Below are 18,856 nucleotides of genomic sequence, written 5' to 3' on the forward strand. Positions count from 1 at the left end.
ACTAACCATTGTATGGATAAGATCATAATTGTGGAACCTCAAGTCAAAGCTAATTAAACCATTATCTTAACTAAAAATTTTCCACCAAGTCTTTAATTATTTTTAGTCTTCGTCGCGTGAGCCATATGGACCTCTAAAATAACATTAAGATTTAATTAAAAGATTAATTAATTAATTTAGTCCAATTAATCAATCCTTAAAGTCTCGTTTACTTTAAGAATCATATTAAATGAATGATATGATTATCCTTTATTAAATGAATTAAAAAAAGTTTTATATAAGTAATTAGTTGTTTGCTTATATGTATAATCGAAACAGGATAAATTCTATCAAGTGTTTATTTTAATATATTCACATACTTTTGACAGAATAAGCCAACTACCAAACCAATATATACAATAAAACTACACCACATGATCTAAGTAAAACCATACTTACTATTTTATTATTTAATTCTAACTATAGTTTATATTTTTTAATGAAAAGTACGATTTGTTAAGTATGGAACCTAAAATAGTAAAGAATTTATGGATAAATTAGAACTACCTCCTCTGAAGCTTGGCGTAATTTTTTAAGTATTTAAAAAATTATAAATACACTTCCCATATAAAAATAAACTGTGTAGCTCTAGATGGGGAAGTGGACATTACTGCTTTACCTTGCTAATTTTTTAAAAAAAATTGAGAGTGAGTAAAATAAATAATTTATAGTGAATATTAGTTCATAAAAATATTTTAAAATATTAAATAGTATCTAAAATTATAATTTTTAATTTAAAAGAATATTTTGGTCAAATTACCATGAAAATTAGATGAAAATTTAACGAAAACTAACAAAATAAACTTGATATTACACAAATATTAAAATTATATTTATAATTTTTCAAATTATAAAAATATATTTATATATAATAATGCCAAATTTGAAAGAAGGTGTTTATAATTTATGTAAAATTTAATAGCTACCAAAATCGAGAATTGAAAATGGTATTTTAACCTATCGAATTCTTAATTTACCAAAATTAGAGTTTGATATTATCGGATGAATGTTCATAACGGACCCACTTTGAGGAGCTAACGCTTGTAGTCTTTCTCTTTCCCTGTCCCACAACGACAAACTCATTAGAAATAACAAATTCACAATTTCTCCAGAGTTTCAACTTTGAAGTTTTCGACCACACTGCTTTCTTTCTCTTCGGCGCCTGAGACTGAGAGATGCTCCCGAAAATGCTCAAAAGTTGCGTATTCCAAGAACCCTCATCAATCTACACCAAAGCCTTTTACGGGTTGACCATTTTGGCTGTCGGCTATTTGGGGATCTCAGAAGCTATTGGGAAGCATCTCGGGTACTCCAAATTCTGGAACTCGGGTTCCAACACACAAATTTTGCTTCCGAGTAAAGTTGGAATGCTGTTGGCGTACACCCCATCCCTTCTTGCTGGCGTTTCTTCGTTTTGGGTGTTCCCGAATGATGATGGTGGGATTAGGTTTCTGATGCTGAAATCAGCTATCACCATTCATTTTCTGAAGAGGGATCTTGAGGTATTATACATGTATCTCTCCCTCTCTTTAATTAATTGCTGAGAAACCCCATTTGGCTTTGTTTGTGAAATGTTATCTTTTGAGTTTGATTTTTTTAACCAATGATGTCTGTGAGGTTGATTTTCTGTCAACAAGTTTGAGTTAATGAGTTTGAGGGGCATTTTATTTGTGGCTATGAATTCATTTCGACTTATTTCATGGTTCTATATCACATCAATTATGATCAAATTTCGTGCTTCTTTGTTACGCTCAATTTATTGAAATATTGATAAAGAAAATTAGATTTATTTTGCACCCTGAACCCCCTTAAATTATAAAATATAATAAATGCTCCCTCTTGATATGAATTAATTTTTTTTAGGGATAATTACACTACTCTCCCCTAAGATTGGGTATTACACACAGGCCCTCTGCATTTCGAAAAATTACATCTAGTGTACCTAAGGTTTGATTCTGTCTAACAAATAAGTTCCTCCATTAGTCAAAATTCACCGAATTTGATGATATTAACAAATAAATGGATAAAAATTTATAGTTAACCCCGATTAACTTATTACTTATTATTACAGGTCAAATAAATCTTTTTATGACAAAATTACCCCTATACATCTTCGCACGTTAATGCATGTGAGGAGGTATATTTTCAATGTTATAAGGGTAATTTAGTTATAAAAGATTTGTTTGACCTGCAGTAAGTCGGTATTAAGTCAATCGAGGATAAATCTCGATTTTCATTTAGATTTTTGTTAATATCAAGAAATTTATTGAATTTTGACTAACGCAGGGACCTATTTGTTAGATGGAAGCAAACCTGCTAGATGTGATTTTTTAAACTACAGAGAATTTACGTGTAATTACACCAAATTTCAAGGGAGGAGATCGTAATTTTTCATTTTTTTACAATGAAAATGCTTTTATTATTTACACACCCTAAAATATATCAGTTTATAATTATTATAAAAAATTATTTAAAATAAATACTATCCAAAATTTATGATTTTTATAAGGGTTAAATACATTTTTCACCCCTAAAGTATGTTACCCTCATCAATTACCCCCCTAAATTAAAAGAACTTACCCCCAATCCTTGGATAATCCTTTAAATTAAATAAGAATTGACAAAAATACCCTTGACTATTAATAATATGATATATGATATATTCACATTAATACCCTCTATTATTAAATATATCAATCAATTTAAAAAGTTTATTCAACTACAATGTTTATAAATTAATCCTAGATTTGTATAAATTAATTGAGTATAAAATATTTTTTTAAAATTTGAGTGTATAAATAGTCGTATTGATAATTAACAAAAGTTTATAAATTCTCTAATTTTAAATTAACAAATAAAGATGCATTTTTGCATATTAAATTTTACCCACAAGAATTTTAGGGTATAGGTTTTGCCCAAATCTAAAAAAAATATTACAATAGATATGTGTTCAACTCATGTAAAAATATTAGGTACGGATATGGTCATAAGACTCATAACTATGAAAATTAGTTTGGGTTTGAATCTGGATATTGCACACTAATTGACAGGCCTAACGTGTTCGACCTATGGTTAGATCAAGGGGTGAAATAGAATTACTATATGGAAAGAAAAAGAAAAAACAAAAATACCTCATTAACTCCCAAATTACCTCACTTAACATTTGGGTGCCAAAATAATAGACTCGACCACTTGTAATATTTTTGTTACTAAAATTATATCTCGTGCAATGCACAAACACAAATTTATAAATTTATTTTAATTTGAAAGTACTAACATTGATCTTATCGATATTTGCTAATCCAATATTAATTTATTAACATCATAAATGAATAAAAATTAAAGTCGAATTGATTGATATATTTAACTATAGAGGGCATTAAAGTGAATATATCATATTATTAATAGTTAAGGGTATTTTTATCCATTTTCCTTTATTTCAAAGGATTATCACAAGATGGGGGGGGACTTGAAGGTTTCTTTAGTTTATGGGGTAGTAGACTAGTGTGGTATACTTTAGGGGTGCAAAATGTATTTAACCCTTTTTATAATGAGTATAGAATCTGTATAAACTCTATAAATTTGCAATCCTTCTATTTTTTTTACATAAATGTTCAAGAAGTTGTATAATGTTTACTTGTGTTGTTATATATATTAAACTTTTCTAAAAATAAATTATCAGTACAATTTAAAAATATTACATCGAATATGTATATATACACTGCAATATATGCAAATCTATAAAATTTTATAATTTTTTGAGTAATGAATATATTTAAATTATGTGTACATGTAATTGGCTAAGAGTTTATGTTACATAATATTACCTTTTATTATAAAATTATATGCATTTATGTATTTACAGATATTTGCTTGTATTTTTAACATAAATAATTTACTTTGCAATACATACTTGTATATATGAAGCTTGTAAATATTTTTTGTATTACATATTTTATAAAAAATCTATACATTTTTGGGGGAATTTTTTAATAAAACATATTTTAGGGAGTAAAACAAAAAGTGTAGTTGGCAAGTGAGAAGGACATTTTTGTCCTATCAATTCCAAATTATTTTATCATACGACTACATAAAGTGATTTAACCCTTGGTAAATTATCTAATGATAGATTATAAGAAAAAGAATTACTTTTAAAAATAGTGTAATATACGTCTTTGCTGGAAAATAATAGGTTTTAGCGATTTTAGTATAAGTAGTTCCTATTTTGTTTTTTTCTTTTCCAATTAACGTTGGCGGGATTGTGTTTGTTGTATTGATGTTCGACAACAGGGTAAAGTATAATTACCCCGTGAAGTAAAGATATTTCTCCATTGTTGCAGTTCATTGATGCGTGTAGACAAATGATATCATGACTACCTTAAGTTCACAGAATTTGTATACCATTCTGTAGTTCTCTTTATGAATTGTCATTAGGAAGATGAAAATGCCCCGCCAAAATAGTAACATTCACATTGGTGAGATATCAGCTATTATAGGCATCCTAGATTTTTTAAATCGAATCGTTCTGGTAAAGTGCGGACAAATGTGAAGTAGATGCTTGTGGAATCAGTTGCTTGAATCTTCCTTATATGGCAGCTTTTGTGATCAATGCGTGTGTTGTGATGACCTTGAAGGGAACATGTCGAGGTTCTTATCTGGCTGAACGGCTCAGGTTCTGGAAGGAGGTCTAGTTCAGCTTAATAAAGCCTCCATGGGGCACCCTACTGGAGAGTTAGGTTACAACTATTAGAGGGTGTTTGCATAGCTTATACTTTTGCGGTGAGAATAAGTTATAAAGTTGCAAGTTTAGTTGTAGTGAAAGTTGGGCAGGAAAAAAAATGAAGTTGGATGTTTGAAAAAATAACTTAATATTTATACTTTCTTCAATATCCTGAGGAAGTTGATTGAAATGCAAGTTGAAAACAATTTAATACTCTGTCTGTTATCTTTTGCAGGTTTTATTCCTTCACAAATTCAGCGGCTATATGGTTCTCAACACTGCACTTATCATCTCATCGACCTACTTAACATCTGCTGCTAGCATGATTTATATTCAGCACCGCGTTCAAGGATTTCCAGAGCCTTCTGTTGATCTCAAGTATCTTGGCATTTTAGTGTTTCTGGTGGGAATTGTCGGCAACTTTTACCACCATTACCTGCTTTCTAAGCTGAGGGACAAGAACGATAAGGGCTACACGATTCCAAGAGGAGGTCTTTTCAGTCTGGTGGTGTGCCCGCATTATCTCTTTGAAATCCTTACTTTTATAGGATTCTCATTGATCTCCCAGACATTGTTTTCGTATCTGTGCACCGCTGGATCAGCTGCATATCTACTTGCTAGGAGCAGTGCCACCAGAAACTGGTACCATTCCAAGTTTGAGGATTTCCCTAAGAACGTTAAAGCTCTGATCCCATATGTTTTTTAGATGCTTACACCCGAGGTGATTGTTGTGATGAAAAATCAGATAGTTTGTTGAGTGTCGATTGCATTTTGCCCCTCTATAAAAGTAAAAATTAAATAAACTGGCACTGCGATCCCTGATTGTTTTAGAAAAGAAATTTACTGTGTGCAGCTTCTGCTTCTGAAACGTCGTCAACTGTGTAATCCCGCCTAGAACTTCTTCTCCGGCCGGAGTTTTTTGAGTGTGGTGTTGTTGATTTTGTGCCTCTGATCTCATTCTTCATTCTACAAATACAGTTGGACTGAAGATAGTTTGAAGCTGACTTTGTTGTTCTCAATTGTTGGAAATAATTTGTGAGTCTACAGTGTAATTCTTTGTTGATGTTTGTAGTTCACCGATCTTGATCTTGAGACATTGTAACCATCATTATACATATATATATATATATATATACATGAGTACAGAAATATTCGTTTATTAAAGAATCATAATTTATATGACAAGGCAATATGATAATTTCTTTAACATAATTTATTTTAATCATAATATTTTTATGTTACTAAAAATATATTAATTGAATAAGAAAACATATATATTGTATGTGAAACTCATAAAATAATTTTTCTTAATGTGTAAAAACATTATAATATTCTATTATTATTTTCAAAATATTCTGTAAATAAATTTAATGAAGAATCAATACTGAGTTTTGTATCAATATAGATAGTATTAAAATATGGCATATTATTATGTATTCGAATTTATGATAATAATATAAAACTTATATAAATTTTCGTGCATAACATGACTCATTAATTAACATACATTATCCATGAGATTGGCATTGTTAGTCAAAACTCAATTAAACAATCTAATTATTTAATTGTACGATTAATTAATTTAAGGGATAACTACACTCCTCTTGAGGTTTGGTGCAATTACACGTAAACTCTCTGTAATTTAAAAAATAATATTTAGCACCCTTGAGATTTGTTTTCGTGTGACAAATAAGTCCATCCGTTTGATCAAATTAACCGAATTTGCTTATATTAACAAAAAATAAATAAATAAATAAAAATTACTATTTACCCTCAATTAACTTATTGTAGGTCAGGCAATTTTTTTCAAACTCAACTACTTTTATAAAGGTGAAGGTATACCTCCCCACATGCATTAATGCGTGAAGATGTATGAGGGTAATTTGGTCATAAAAAATTTATTTGACTTGCAATAAGTCAGTAATAAATCAATTGGGGTTAAAAATAATTTTTTTTTATTTTTCATTAACATCAGCAAATTCAATGAATTTTAACTAATGGATGAACTTATTTGCTAGTCGAAATAAATAATTTATGTATAATCATATCAAATTTTGAAGGAGAAAAATATAATTATCCCTTAATTTAACTCTATAAGTTAGTCAATGTATGAATTAGTCAACTACTTGAATTAATTCATTTTTTAAAGAATGCACAGAAGTTGTGAATGATCCCTTAATTAATTAATGTTGACTCGTATTCTTAGAGATTCACGCCAAACAATATCCTGATGCACGTTACCCCATTCGATTAATCTAATTTCAATGCCACATCATTACTACGCAACCAAATGGTATATCATGTACATATATGTATATGAAATCATCCGGAAAAATATAATTTTAGTCATGTAATTTATGAGGTTGTTATTTTTTATTTTTCATAAATTATTTTTCGTAATTTAATTTTAGAATTTTAAAATTTTGATCATTTTCATTTTTTTAATTAATTTGATCGAAAAATTGCATGTAACTTGCACATGAACCAATTAAATTATAATTTTAGTATTGTAACTTAGAAGTATTGACATTTTTAGTCCACTAATTTGAGAAAATTGACATTTTTAGTCCTGCATGAATTTATTTAAAATAGAATTGCAATTTTCAGTTAAATTGGACGAAAAATAACTAAAATTGTAAGACTAATTACAAATTGTTTTTAAAAATATGATTAAAAATACCATTTTTTTAAATTACAGAACTAAAATTATAATTTTCTAAAACAGACTTACGAGACAATAATCTACCCGTAAAGTTCGTATGCCCATCCTCCTCCATTAAGAATAATATTTTTATCATATTATTAGTATATAGATCACGAAAAATAATTAATTATATAATAAATATGATATACTTACTCTATAATTGGTTTAGTTCGAATAAAATCTAATTCGAGCAAGAATATTTCCAACTGCAAACTCATAAGTCTCTCTTATTATATATGACATGCGAAATATCAAGTTCTTGATATATATCTCCAGATTTGACCACACTACTTTCTCTCTCTTCACCAGCTGAGAGCTGATGGCGAAAATGCTGGAAAGTTGGATATACCAAGAACCCTCGTCGATCTACACCAAAGCCTTATACGGGTTGACACTGTTGGGTGCATGCTATCTGGCGATCTCAGAAGCAATCGGGAAGCATCTCCGCTACTCCAAATTCTGGAACTCGGCTTCCAACAAACCTACACAAACTCTTCCGAGTAAAGTTGGAATGCTGTTGGCGTACACCCCATCGCTTCTCGCCGGCGTTTCTTCGTTTTGGGTGTTCTCGGATGATGGTGGGATTAGGTTTCTGATGCTGAAATCAGCTATCACCCTTCATTTCCTCAAGAGGGAGCTTGAGGTATTTATTATACATGCATCTCTCTCCCTCTCTAATTCATCACCGATCGTGTTTGGTTGAGCTTAAAAGTTTTTCAAAATATATGTTTAAAGAATTCTTAAGATGCTAAAATTCTTAAGTATAAGGACCAAAAGTGTAAGTAAATGCGGCAATAACTTTTGACTCAAAGGGAGCAACAAATGTTATCATCTTCTTGAGATAATTAAAGTCAATTTTGGGTTGGTTGTTGGTCTTCAATTTTTTTCGTCTTTGCTGGTTATTCTTTTTTCTTTGAGAGAAAACTGAAATGATATTATGACCAACTAATTAACAAAGGTTCATTTTGAATTCATTTATTTTCTACGGACCTAAGGCAAAAAATTGCATAAAGCGCGGGACCAAAGTTGTAATAGTCCATTCTTATGGGATGAATAGTACCAATTTGGGTTAAGATAGGCAGAGCGATGTGGTGATTGGTATAGTTGGGATGAATAGTCCATTCTTAGGTTAGCTCCTAATTCTTGAAATGCAAATTGAAAACAATCTAATTCTTTGAGTACTCTTCTGTTTTTCAGGTTTTATTCCTTCACAAATTCAGTGGCCATATGGTTCTCAACACTGCACTTTTTATCTCATCTACCTACCTAACATCTGCTGCTAGCATGATTTATATTCAGCACCGCGTTCAAGGATTCCCAGAGCCTTGGGTTGATCTCAAGTATGTTGGTCTTTTAGTGTTTGTAGTGGGAACTGTCGGCAACTTTTACCACCATTACCTGCTGTCTAAGCTGAGGGACACGAGCAATAAGGGCTACACGATTCCAAGAGGAGGTCTTTTCAGTCTGGTGGTATGCCCGCATTATCTCTTTGAAATCCTTTCTTTTATAGGAATCTCATTTATCTCCCAGACACTGTTTTCCTACCTGTGCGCCATTGGATCAGCTGCAGTTTTACTTGCTAGGAGCTACGCCACCAGAAACTGGTACCTTTCCAAGTTCGAGGATTTCCCTAAGAACGTTAAGGCTCTCATCCCCTATGTTTTTTAGATGCTTACCAGTTGATTGTTGTGATGAAAATCAGATACTTTTGTGAGTGTCAACTGCATTTTGTCCCTTGTTCTTTCTTTTGCCCAAGGGAGAAAAGTTTTGTACATTTGGCAGAAATGTTGACTGTGGTGGTGTTCATTGTGTGCCTGTTCTCCTTCTTGATTGCACACAAGATAATTTGAACTGATTTTGTCGTTCTCAGTTGTTAAAAAGTAATCTGTGAGTCTACATTGTAATTCTTTGTTGTTGTTTGTTCATTGATCTTGGGACCTCATAATCATTCAGTCGTAGACTATACATATATATATACACACACACACCTTATTTAATATGCGACATTATGGAATTGTGGGCTTCAGAACCAGCTACAAAACCTTTTACCCATACTTAAAAACCAAAAAAAAAATAGCTAGATATTTTGTCATTAGTATTATCTTTTCTTGTGGTGTCGATGATATTTTAGATTTTCAAATGTCAAAAATCCTTTAAAATTTTAATATATGATACTAAAAAAATTATAGAATATATATATATATATAATATTCATGATGCATTCAGTCCCTCATAATTGAATGATCAATAAATTGTGTGTTGCATTACTTTGTTTATTTATTTATTATTTTAGATAAAGTGGGAAAACGTGGATGACACTCCACACAGACCCACTAGATAGAATTATGCCTGCGTTATGTATGTTGGCCAGCATCTCTCTAGCTAAACAATATATTGTCGTGAAGAGTCGATGCTTAATCATGTAAAATCGACATATAAATTCGAATGTATGTTCACCTTAATAAATTTTTTTGACAGGAATTCAAACCTGAATCATGAATATAAAAACATTCAATTTTAACTACCTCTAAACTAAGGTGTCGCGAACTTGCAATAGTAATAGAACGGCCTTAATTCAATATGATTCTGAGAGCACTGGTCTTATGACTTCATAGTGGCATTTAGGGTTTCTGACTTTCGCTGTGAGGACTAGTCATGAGTTGTCACACATTTAATACCCAAGACATCATTGCTGAAGGTGAAATTCAATGTATAAAGCATTGTCCCGGGCCTAACGGGCTTTTATCCTGGTTATTATTGATAATGTTCTTGTTGCTTTCGAAATTAATCATTTTATCAAAAATAATACATGCAGTAGGGAGGGATACTTTTTGCTCTTAAACTGAATATGAGTAAACTGTATGATTGAGTTGAATGAAACTTTCTGAGATCTACACTAATTAGACTAGGTATACACGAGCAATTTGTGAGTATTATTATGAGCCTAGATACGTCAGTGTCTTATTCACTCATGTTAGATGGTTCTCAATTTGGGTATTTTTTTGCCGCAATGGGGTATATGTAAGGGGAATCCCTTGTCCCCATATCTTTCTTTGTTTGTTGCACAAGTATTCAGTTCCATGTTGCAGGCAGCGAAAAGGAGGGGAGACATTCAAGGAATTGCTATTAGTCGGCATTCTCTCCAAATATCTCATCTTTTGTTTGCAAATGACACGATACTTTCTCCATGCAAAGGAAGAGGCGATGGACGCAATTAAGCGAGTACTGGAGGATTACGGGTGGGCATCGGGGCTAGTAATTAACTTGGAGAAGTCTAGCATGATGGTGAGTTGTAATATGGGCGAGCAGGAAAGGCAGAGGTTGGTGGACATTTTAGGAGTGCAGTTCATATCGAAGCATGATAAATACTTGGGGCTCCCGATCATTGCAGGAAGGTCACGAGCGGAGTTGTTTCAATAGGTGAAAGAATGGGTGCGGAATCGGAGGATGGAATACTGAGTTCTCTCACAAGCAGGGAGAGGGGTTTTAATCAAAGCGGTATTACAAGCAGTCTCCACCTATCTCATGTCCTGTTTTCAGCTGCCTGATTATTTTCTACATGACATTGAGAAGATGATAGCTGATTTTTGGTGGAATAGCAAAGGAGAGGTGTGCACTCATTGGGTAGGCTGGAAGTGTCTTTGTTGGCCAAGCAAGGATGACAATAAATCACGAGGCCGGACAGTGTGCTCGCCCGAGTACTCAAGGCTAAGTACTCGTTCTTCGAGTCTGTATTGGGCACGCTTCCATCTCTAACTTGACCTAGTATTTTAGGGGCGAGGGAATTATTACACATCATTTTTAAATCTCTCTTATATTCCTTGACATGGCATAGACATCATCCATATTTCACCAAACTTTAACGACAAGGGCTACATACGAAGATCTAAATACGGTAAACAAATTCATTATGCTTTTAAAAAAAATTATAAAAAATTTATAGCGTCCATCTAAAATTAAATATCGCTCGCGACTAGCTAAAATTTAATTGACCATATTATTTCAACAATAATGAATACATCACAAACTCTTCAACGTGTTCCTCGGAAACAATAACTCTGGTAAACAATGTATCATCATTTCATAATTCATTAGTACATTAACCATTCAACAAAACTCTACAAACTTAAACTCTTAAAGAACACACACACACAAGCATATGAACCTTAATTATCCAATGGCTAGCTTAGCTTAATCTTGAGATCAACCAAAATCATTGCATGAGGTAGATGAAATTAAGGATGTTTGTTATGTCCGAGAATCCAAGGCCAGAATGGTGCTGAGATTCATGGGGTTCATGTACTCTATGGAGCCAGTCATGATTTGCTGAACAATGAGTCTGTTGGCCCTTTCAGATGGATGGAATGGATCCCAGAAGGCGTAAACGTCTCTGTTGGGGCACAAGTTGGAGAGCTGTGTGCACAGTCCCAGGCCATTGAAAGGTCCTTGTCCGCAGCATGCTACCTTCGACGTCACAAATCCTGCCCAATCCCTCATATTTTCAGTCAATTTAAATGTAATTCAAGGGGGAAATTTTCGATTTTAGTGGGGGTGCACTATAAAAAAATATAACGTTTAACCATGACTTATTGTGATGGTTAATAATAAATAGTCGTATCAATAGTTATTGATAATGGTCATGCAACAATTATTGGCTGTAGTTTTTGAGAAGGTGGCTAAAACATTTATCATGGCTAAAAGTCATAACAAATATTTTTACCATAGTACTTATAACTTGGCAAGTAATTGTTTCATGATGAAAAAACTAGTTTTTTACATCGAATTTATTTAATTGTAGTTGATTATAGTTATTTACAACTATTTTCAGTTTTTGCTATTAATATTGTAGGCAATAGTAATTTTTCTAGTGGTGGCAATTTTAATCCTGTGTGGATCCATTTTGACGATTTATTCTATAATTTTAAATTTTGCACATTCAGGACCTAATAGAAAATTTATTCATATAGGATTTAAATTGCTACCCTCTCATACTTACAAAACTAAAATTAGAAAGTTTCCTAACTTATTGGTATATAAAAATTTAGGCTTCATGTTTATTTAATTTATTTTAGAACATGCTCTCGAAAAGAAATAACAAGTATAAATTTATAAATGACGTTTCGAGGAAAACATAATTAACTACTATAAAATATATATTTTTGTTCATCGCCTACTTTATTTTGCAGTTTAAGATGAAATATGTATTTTATGTTTCTGCGAATCTATTTCATTTAAAAATTTAAACTGTCTTGACGTTTCACCTACGCTTGTATGATTTGAGTTGCACGTGAGACAATAATATTGAAAAGGGACGTAGAGAGTTAAGATATATGCACCGAATGCTTGAGGGTTGCTGATGAAATCATAATGCGTTAGTTGTGTATTAGCTGCAATGAAGACGTTGTCACCCAACTGCTCGTTGAGGGCGAGCAGCATCTGTGTGAGTTGTGGGTTAAAAAGGGCAGCAGCTTGCTGGAGTTCAGTCGAGCATTGGCCGTTTCTGCCCCGCATGGCTAATTCTGCTGGTACGCACCCTAGCGGCCCTGTTCCTGTCACCAGTACTCTCCGAGCTCCCAGTTGATAAAGTCTCTGTCCGTGCCCACATATGATCAGTATTATTATCATTATTGTTGTTGTTGTTGGTACGGACAACATAATAAATTAATCCAAAATTAACGATACGCACGTATAAAAGAAAAAGGTACGAATCATAATCAACACTACAACGAAAATAATATTAATGACAAATTATCAACATTAAACATATATATCAACTGAAAATAATTCTTACAAACTCCTTAAATCTTGATCATAATTATTAAAAAATATCGTTATAAATGTTCTATTAGCTACATAATTTTATTATATACAAATATTTAAATAACTTATTATTTTAAAAAAATCAATATTTTATAAATTCAAATAATATTCTATAAAATATATAAACTTATAAATTTTTCTAAATAAATTTGGCCAAACACCCTCTTAAAAAACTAAGGGTGAGCAGTGGACCAAATCCTTTAAAGGACCAACTGATGGTGATGTGAGAACTCACTCACATGGATGACCCGCAGTTCTTACATTTATGCTTATTTCCTACAATGAATGCTGCTTGTAAGAACAAACAACAAAACCCTGCTGCATCTGAAGGCATGTGAGGTTTTCCCTCCACAGTTATTACCTCTCATCAACTCTTACATTGCTTCATTTTCCCCTCAACTCTAATTACTTATAATTATTAATAATTATAACAATTAACATATGTACCAGTTATCAAAATAAGTAATAATACGATGATTAACCAACCACTATTATTAAACTAAAGAAAAACTCATAGTACATTTTACGTCGGTGAGATTTGAACTAATTAATGATTTACTTTAAAGCATCTTATAGTTTCATGTATATGTTTTATTATATAGTTTTGGAGATCATACGATGTTATGGGACGTAAAATACAATTTTTCCTTTTGAAAACATGTCGTAAAATATTCACTATGTTTGTTTTCATTTCAAGTTATCTTCAAGACGAGTCAAAAACATACACAATATTTGACAGCATTCAAAAACACCTTATTTAGGTGTTTTTAGCTGTTTTAGCATAAATACATACATACACATAAATATATATAAAAAAAATATGATTTGACAATGAATAGTAATTTTTGTCTCCCAAAACACAACATTAAACATACAATACTTATTTTAAATTATTTCCAAAAATAAATCCAAACATACATACTATCTCTAACACACACTTATTTATTTTTGTTTTTCTCTTTCTATCTCCACAAAACACTCAGAAAACAAATTCAAATATTATAATTATTTTTTCAAGATCTTATAAGCTCATGACTGGAAACAGGTAGGACAGTTATATAAGAATTTATGAGGAAGAAGATTACCAGCAAAATATTGCGGTACTCGGAGATGAGAAAGGGGACGTAGTCAGGAAGAGCAAACTGGCGAGATCTGGCAGAGAAGGGCACCAAATAGTAGTTGTTGACAAAGTCATTGCCGCCGAGAGTGATGAGAACCAGTGCTTGATTCACCAGCCTTTGTGCCTCCTCGGCTCCTATTAGACCACTCACTCTTTGCTGATACTGCTCGAAATACTGCAGTTGTTGCCCTATTCTGATTATGTTCACCTGCAAAACATTTATGTATATTACCTACCATTTTATTACTCATCTAACTCCAAAAATGAGTTCAATTTTCTTCTCATTTATGCAGATCTTATATTAACATAAAATTAAAATCAATTCGTAAGATTAGGAAAAATCATTCGGAATTTTTTGATTTTTTGTCACTATATTAGCTTTTCTTTATTTTATTTTAATAGTAATGAATGTCGTGTATGCAAGTTTAGTCTTGTCCTGTAATTACATGCAATTCTTTTCGCTCGTAAGTTTTTTAAAATTATACTGTGACAGAATTAAAATTTATCGCCATTTAATGATATACGTTCCATCACAAGTTTAAAATTATCTATATTTATAAATCGATATCTTGTCGGTAATATTATTTTTTTATTGCCGCTAGCTGGGGACTGGACTTACAAACTGAACTCCGGTGTCGTTGAGAATTCCGACCCCAGCGGAAGCAAAGTTGGCGCCGACCAGCAGTCTTGGACCGTTGAGCGCCGGGCTCAAGTACGGCAGAGGTGATTCGCTCCCACCAATGCTCTCACCTGCAAACCAAGCTAACCATCACACCCCCACACTTGGACCATAAAAGGTGAAGTCATATGTACAGTATAATTGCAGAATATAAGTCATGTTACAATAGCCAGCAGATGTAGTAGTAGTACTGACTGGGAAAAGTATATTTTCCGTCCCACGAGCTCAGCTTTTCTGTAATTTTGGTCCTATTATTTTTTAACTTACCACATTGCGTCTCATAAATCAAATTTTTAATTTTAGCCCTGAGCCTTAATTTTGTTAAATTTCTGATAAAAATAACCTAATTAAATTCTCCTCAAGATTTGGAGCTCGTGTTTTTTCCATTAGAATTTAACAAATTTATACTTGGAACTTAAATTTCAAATTTTTTATAATTCTGAAATGCAATATGATAAGTTAAAAAATAAGGAAATCAAAATTAGAAAAGAAATTAAGTCGTAGGATGTGAATGCAATGTGTGTATGATACTTTTAGTCGCATAAAACTCAAAATTATGTATTTTTAGTTCCAAAAGTGTGATTTTGGGACTTTTTAATCCCAAACAACGCCTTTTTAGTCGCAAAATCACAACACACGTGATTTTCTGGAACTAAAAGTGCGAATGAGTTTTATAGCACTAAAAGCGACACGTCATAATTGTGGTATAAAAAAAATTCTGCCTTCATTTTATCATACTAAAAAAAAAACATTTTGGTCTATGTAAAGAGTAAGCATCCATAAATTAGGTCCCCAAGAATTAAAAAAAGTGTGATGTATATTCAAAACTCAACTGATCAGATCTGGGATGTTAAGGCCATTGGAGAAGCGCCCTGTCGCCCTACGAGTCGGGTAGTCAATGCCATAGGGTGGGGCGTCAGCACGAGCAGTGGTAGCCAAGTAGTTGTTGTTGCCACTGTCCACCAGCGAATCTCCAAACACAAAAAACGCTCGAGCCTCAACGTGCGTGGCCACGAGCAATGTAGCCGAAAGGAGGACCAGAAGAATGCTGCCAAGGGTAGCCATTGGAGGGGCACTGCAATAAAGATATTGATGAAGGCAATTTACACACTCACACACACATGTATATGTATATATAGAAAGATGAGGATTGAGGAGACAGGCATGCATGCATATGTTATAGTTGCAGCAAAGGGGTGTAGGCTGGCTAGGAATTTAATGTAGGCAATAAAAGCACAGCAAAGCAAGGTAGGATGGTAGCTCTTTTGTATTGAATTGGACAGTTGTGTGGCAGGTCGGATTGTTCAATGAGCATCAGAACAAAAGCATGCACATTGCCAATGCCTACATTAAATTGCTATTGTGGTACTTACTCACTGCAATAACTGAGGTGGTTGGTCAAGTTTTCGTGTGCTGTTGTATTATTTTTCTAGGATAATTAATTATACCCAAGTACGTATACATATATATATATATATATATATATATTCTCTCCTAAGTATGAGTTTAAGTTACTTATACTTGTGGTATAATTACATGGGAAAAAGTTGCGTTTTTTATCGTATATATCAGGGTTTTTCCAATTTAGTTTTATTTGTTACAGTTTTCTCACATTTGCATCTCGTAAATTGAAAATTTTCTCAATTTTAATCCTCATGTCCAATAACTAATGGAGCCGTTAGCAGTCTCACGTGCATCTTCGTACATTTTCTGTTAATTATTAGATGAATTAACCTAAAAACTAAAATTGAGAAAATTTTCAATTTATGTGATACAATGTAAAAAGAAAATAGCAATAAATTGAACTAAATTAAAAAAAAAAAACACCAACATACGGGACCAAAAATATGATTTTCTTGTTAATTACAGCAACACCTAGCTATATATTAGTGGTTTGTTGCGGTACGAGTGAGGCGTATAAACGAGAATTGCCTTATATTACATTATTGAAAGATTGTAAGAGAATAGTACGTACGGACTGCTTATTTTATGTTTTTAGTTAAAGTGGTTGAGCTTTTTGATGCGAATGTTGGTGATATTGGTGGGACAATCAAGTGCCTAATGGTGCCGCCTTGTTTATGTGAAAGAGAGATCACGACCACAACGGATATTAGTGTTGATTTACCTCCTTTTATTATTTTTTATTTATTTTTTTATTTATGGTGGATCCTTTAATCTGTCGAGGTGACTGCCTAGCCTTTCATGTTGTATTGTACCGATATACTACCATTTATTTAATAAAATTTATATTTTTTGTAACAAAAAAAAGAGATCACGACACTAGAAGAAATATAAGTTCGAGTCCTATAAATATAAATATATGTCTAACTCAAATAATTATAAGATTCAAGTAAGAGTGAAAATAAAATAAGAAAAAAATATTAAATTAATTTTAATTTTTCAGTAATTATTTTTCTTTTCTTTCCTCTTTTACGTACCCTACCCTACCCCACCCCACCCTGAAAAAAAGAAAAAAATACAAAGTCACCGGAACCCAGAAATCCCCAACCCAAAACTGAACACCACTACAAAAAGAAAAGAAAAAACAGAAGATTACAGAAAAAAAAAGTTTTAGTTTATATTTAGCGATAAAAAGTTTTAGTTTATTACCCACTACAAGAAAAATAACTTGATAGCAAATGGAAAAAAAATAACATCGAGGTAATTAATAAGTAAAATTCTTGTTACTAAATCACATTATTTAATGTAAGAATTTACTTGCTAATATTTAGCAACGAAAATTTACTTGCCAATGAATTTAGTGACGAATTGTCTAGAATATATATCAAATAGTGTAGATTAGTAATGAAAATTTTACTTGCTAATTAGCTCGACGCTAATTTTAGCATCAAATTTTTCGTAGTTGAGCTATTTTCTTGTAGTGACCATAATAAATTTCATAGTTCTAATAGTGATAATTATTGTGTAAAAATGATCATCACAAAGAATATTTGTGACAAAAGTTGCGGATAAAACTGCAACAAAGAAATAATCAGTATCACATGCATGAGTAGAGAAATTAATAATTTATAGTCATTGTATTTGTGTTGGTCAATATAAATACAACATTGATGGGGAGATCCCAATTTACCAAAAATACCCTTAATGAAGGGTATTTCCGTCATTCACTAATTCAGGATCCGCGTCCTATTAAAAGCGGGTCGAAAAAACCCGCCTCAATAGCCGAAGACCCGACTTCATAAGAGCCGTCCGATCGAAAACGTCGCTAACCTGATGGTGACACATGGACCAAACCACAATATACACTTGGAGCTATAAATACCCTGACGTATCATTTATTGAGGTAGATGTTACTTAATATTTTCGACCTACAATCTTTAGTTCGCATATTTTTACCTCGATCAACCCTAACTTGAGCGTCGGAAGGTCGTTGTCGGGGACGCACCCGATGAGCCTCAAGTTCGTGTTTTAATCCTCAGGACCCAATCACTCGATCTTGGGAGGGTACATGGCCGAATTTGATCTACTAGTTGTAGTCGCTTATTTCGAGCAAGATCAAACATTAATCATCTATGTTAATAATTTATAGTCGTCATATTTGTGTTGGTCTAATCCTTCATCTAAATTATTAATTTTTTTCATCAAATAATATCATTTTACGATCTTCAATGAATTATATAATGCAAGAATATGTTCAACTAAATAAATAATATCAGTTTAAATTTAAATAACTTAGCATACATTAATCTAAATTATTAGTTTTCCCATTAACTATTTTTTTTATTTTTTGTATTTCTTATATAAAGTTGGATA

General features: G+C 32.2%; 3 protein-coding genes across 6 annotated transcripts; 2 read left to right on the plus strand and 1 right to left on the minus strand.

Annotated features, from left to right (window-relative positions):
* Window positions 1–1,101: 1,101 nt before the first annotated feature.
* On the plus strand, window positions 1,102–5,853 carry LOC105166561 (uncharacterized). The gene is made up of 2 exons (XM_011085953.3): window positions 1,102–1,541; window positions 4,995–5,853. Exons 1-2 carry the CDS (start codon window positions 1,215–1,217, stop codon window positions 5,463–5,465), a joined length of 798 nt encoding a protein of 265 aa, XP_011084255.1. The 5' UTR covers window positions 1,102–1,214; the 3' UTR covers window positions 5,466–5,853.
* Window positions 5,854–7,710: 1,857 nt separating this feature from the next.
* LOC105166562 (uncharacterized) lies at window positions 7,711–11,297 on the plus strand. Of its 4 annotated transcripts, XM_088882682.1 has the most exons (4): window positions 7,711–8,106; window positions 8,661–8,933; window positions 9,028–9,101; window positions 10,553–11,297. In XM_088882682.1, the coding sequence occupies exons 1-4, from the start codon at window positions 7,783–7,785 to the stop codon at window positions 10,881–10,883; spliced, it is 1,002 nt and encodes a 333-aa protein (XP_088738808.1). In that variant the 5' UTR covers window positions 7,711–7,782; the 3' UTR covers window positions 10,884–11,297. The 4 variants fall into 4 exon arrangements, with proteins under 4 accessions (XP_088738808.1, XP_088738809.1, XP_020550964.1 ...); XM_088882683.1 differs by lacking the exon at window positions 9,028–9,101 and having other exon boundaries at window positions 7,712–8,106; window positions 10,553–10,822; XM_020695305.1 differs by lacking the exon at window positions 10,553–11,297 and having other exon boundaries at window positions 7,713–8,106; window positions 9,028–9,367.
* Window positions 11,298–11,437: 140 nt separating this feature from the next.
* On the minus strand, window positions 11,438–16,246 carry LOC105166646 (GDSL esterase/lipase At5g33370). Its single transcript, XM_011086085.3, has 5 exons — window positions 15,916–16,246; window positions 15,023–15,153; window positions 14,369–14,611; window positions 12,800–13,052; window positions 11,438–11,944 (listed from the first exon to the last, which is right to left on the minus strand). The coding sequence occupies exons 1-5, from the start codon at window positions 16,145–16,147 to the stop codon at window positions 11,712–11,714; spliced, it is 1,092 nt and encodes a 363-aa protein (XP_011084387.2). The 5' UTR covers window positions 16,148–16,246; the 3' UTR covers window positions 11,438–11,711.
* Between the last annotated feature and the right edge of the window lie 2,610 nt (window positions 16,247–18,856).

Source organism: Sesamum indicum, linkage group LG7 (assembly GCF_026168435.1).
Source record: "Sesamum indicum cultivar Baizhima isolate 11 linkage group LG7, ASM2616843v1, whole genome shotgun sequence".
Classification (NCBI taxonomy): domain Eukaryota; kingdom Viridiplantae; phylum Streptophyta; class Magnoliopsida; order Lamiales; family Pedaliaceae; genus Sesamum; species Sesamum indicum.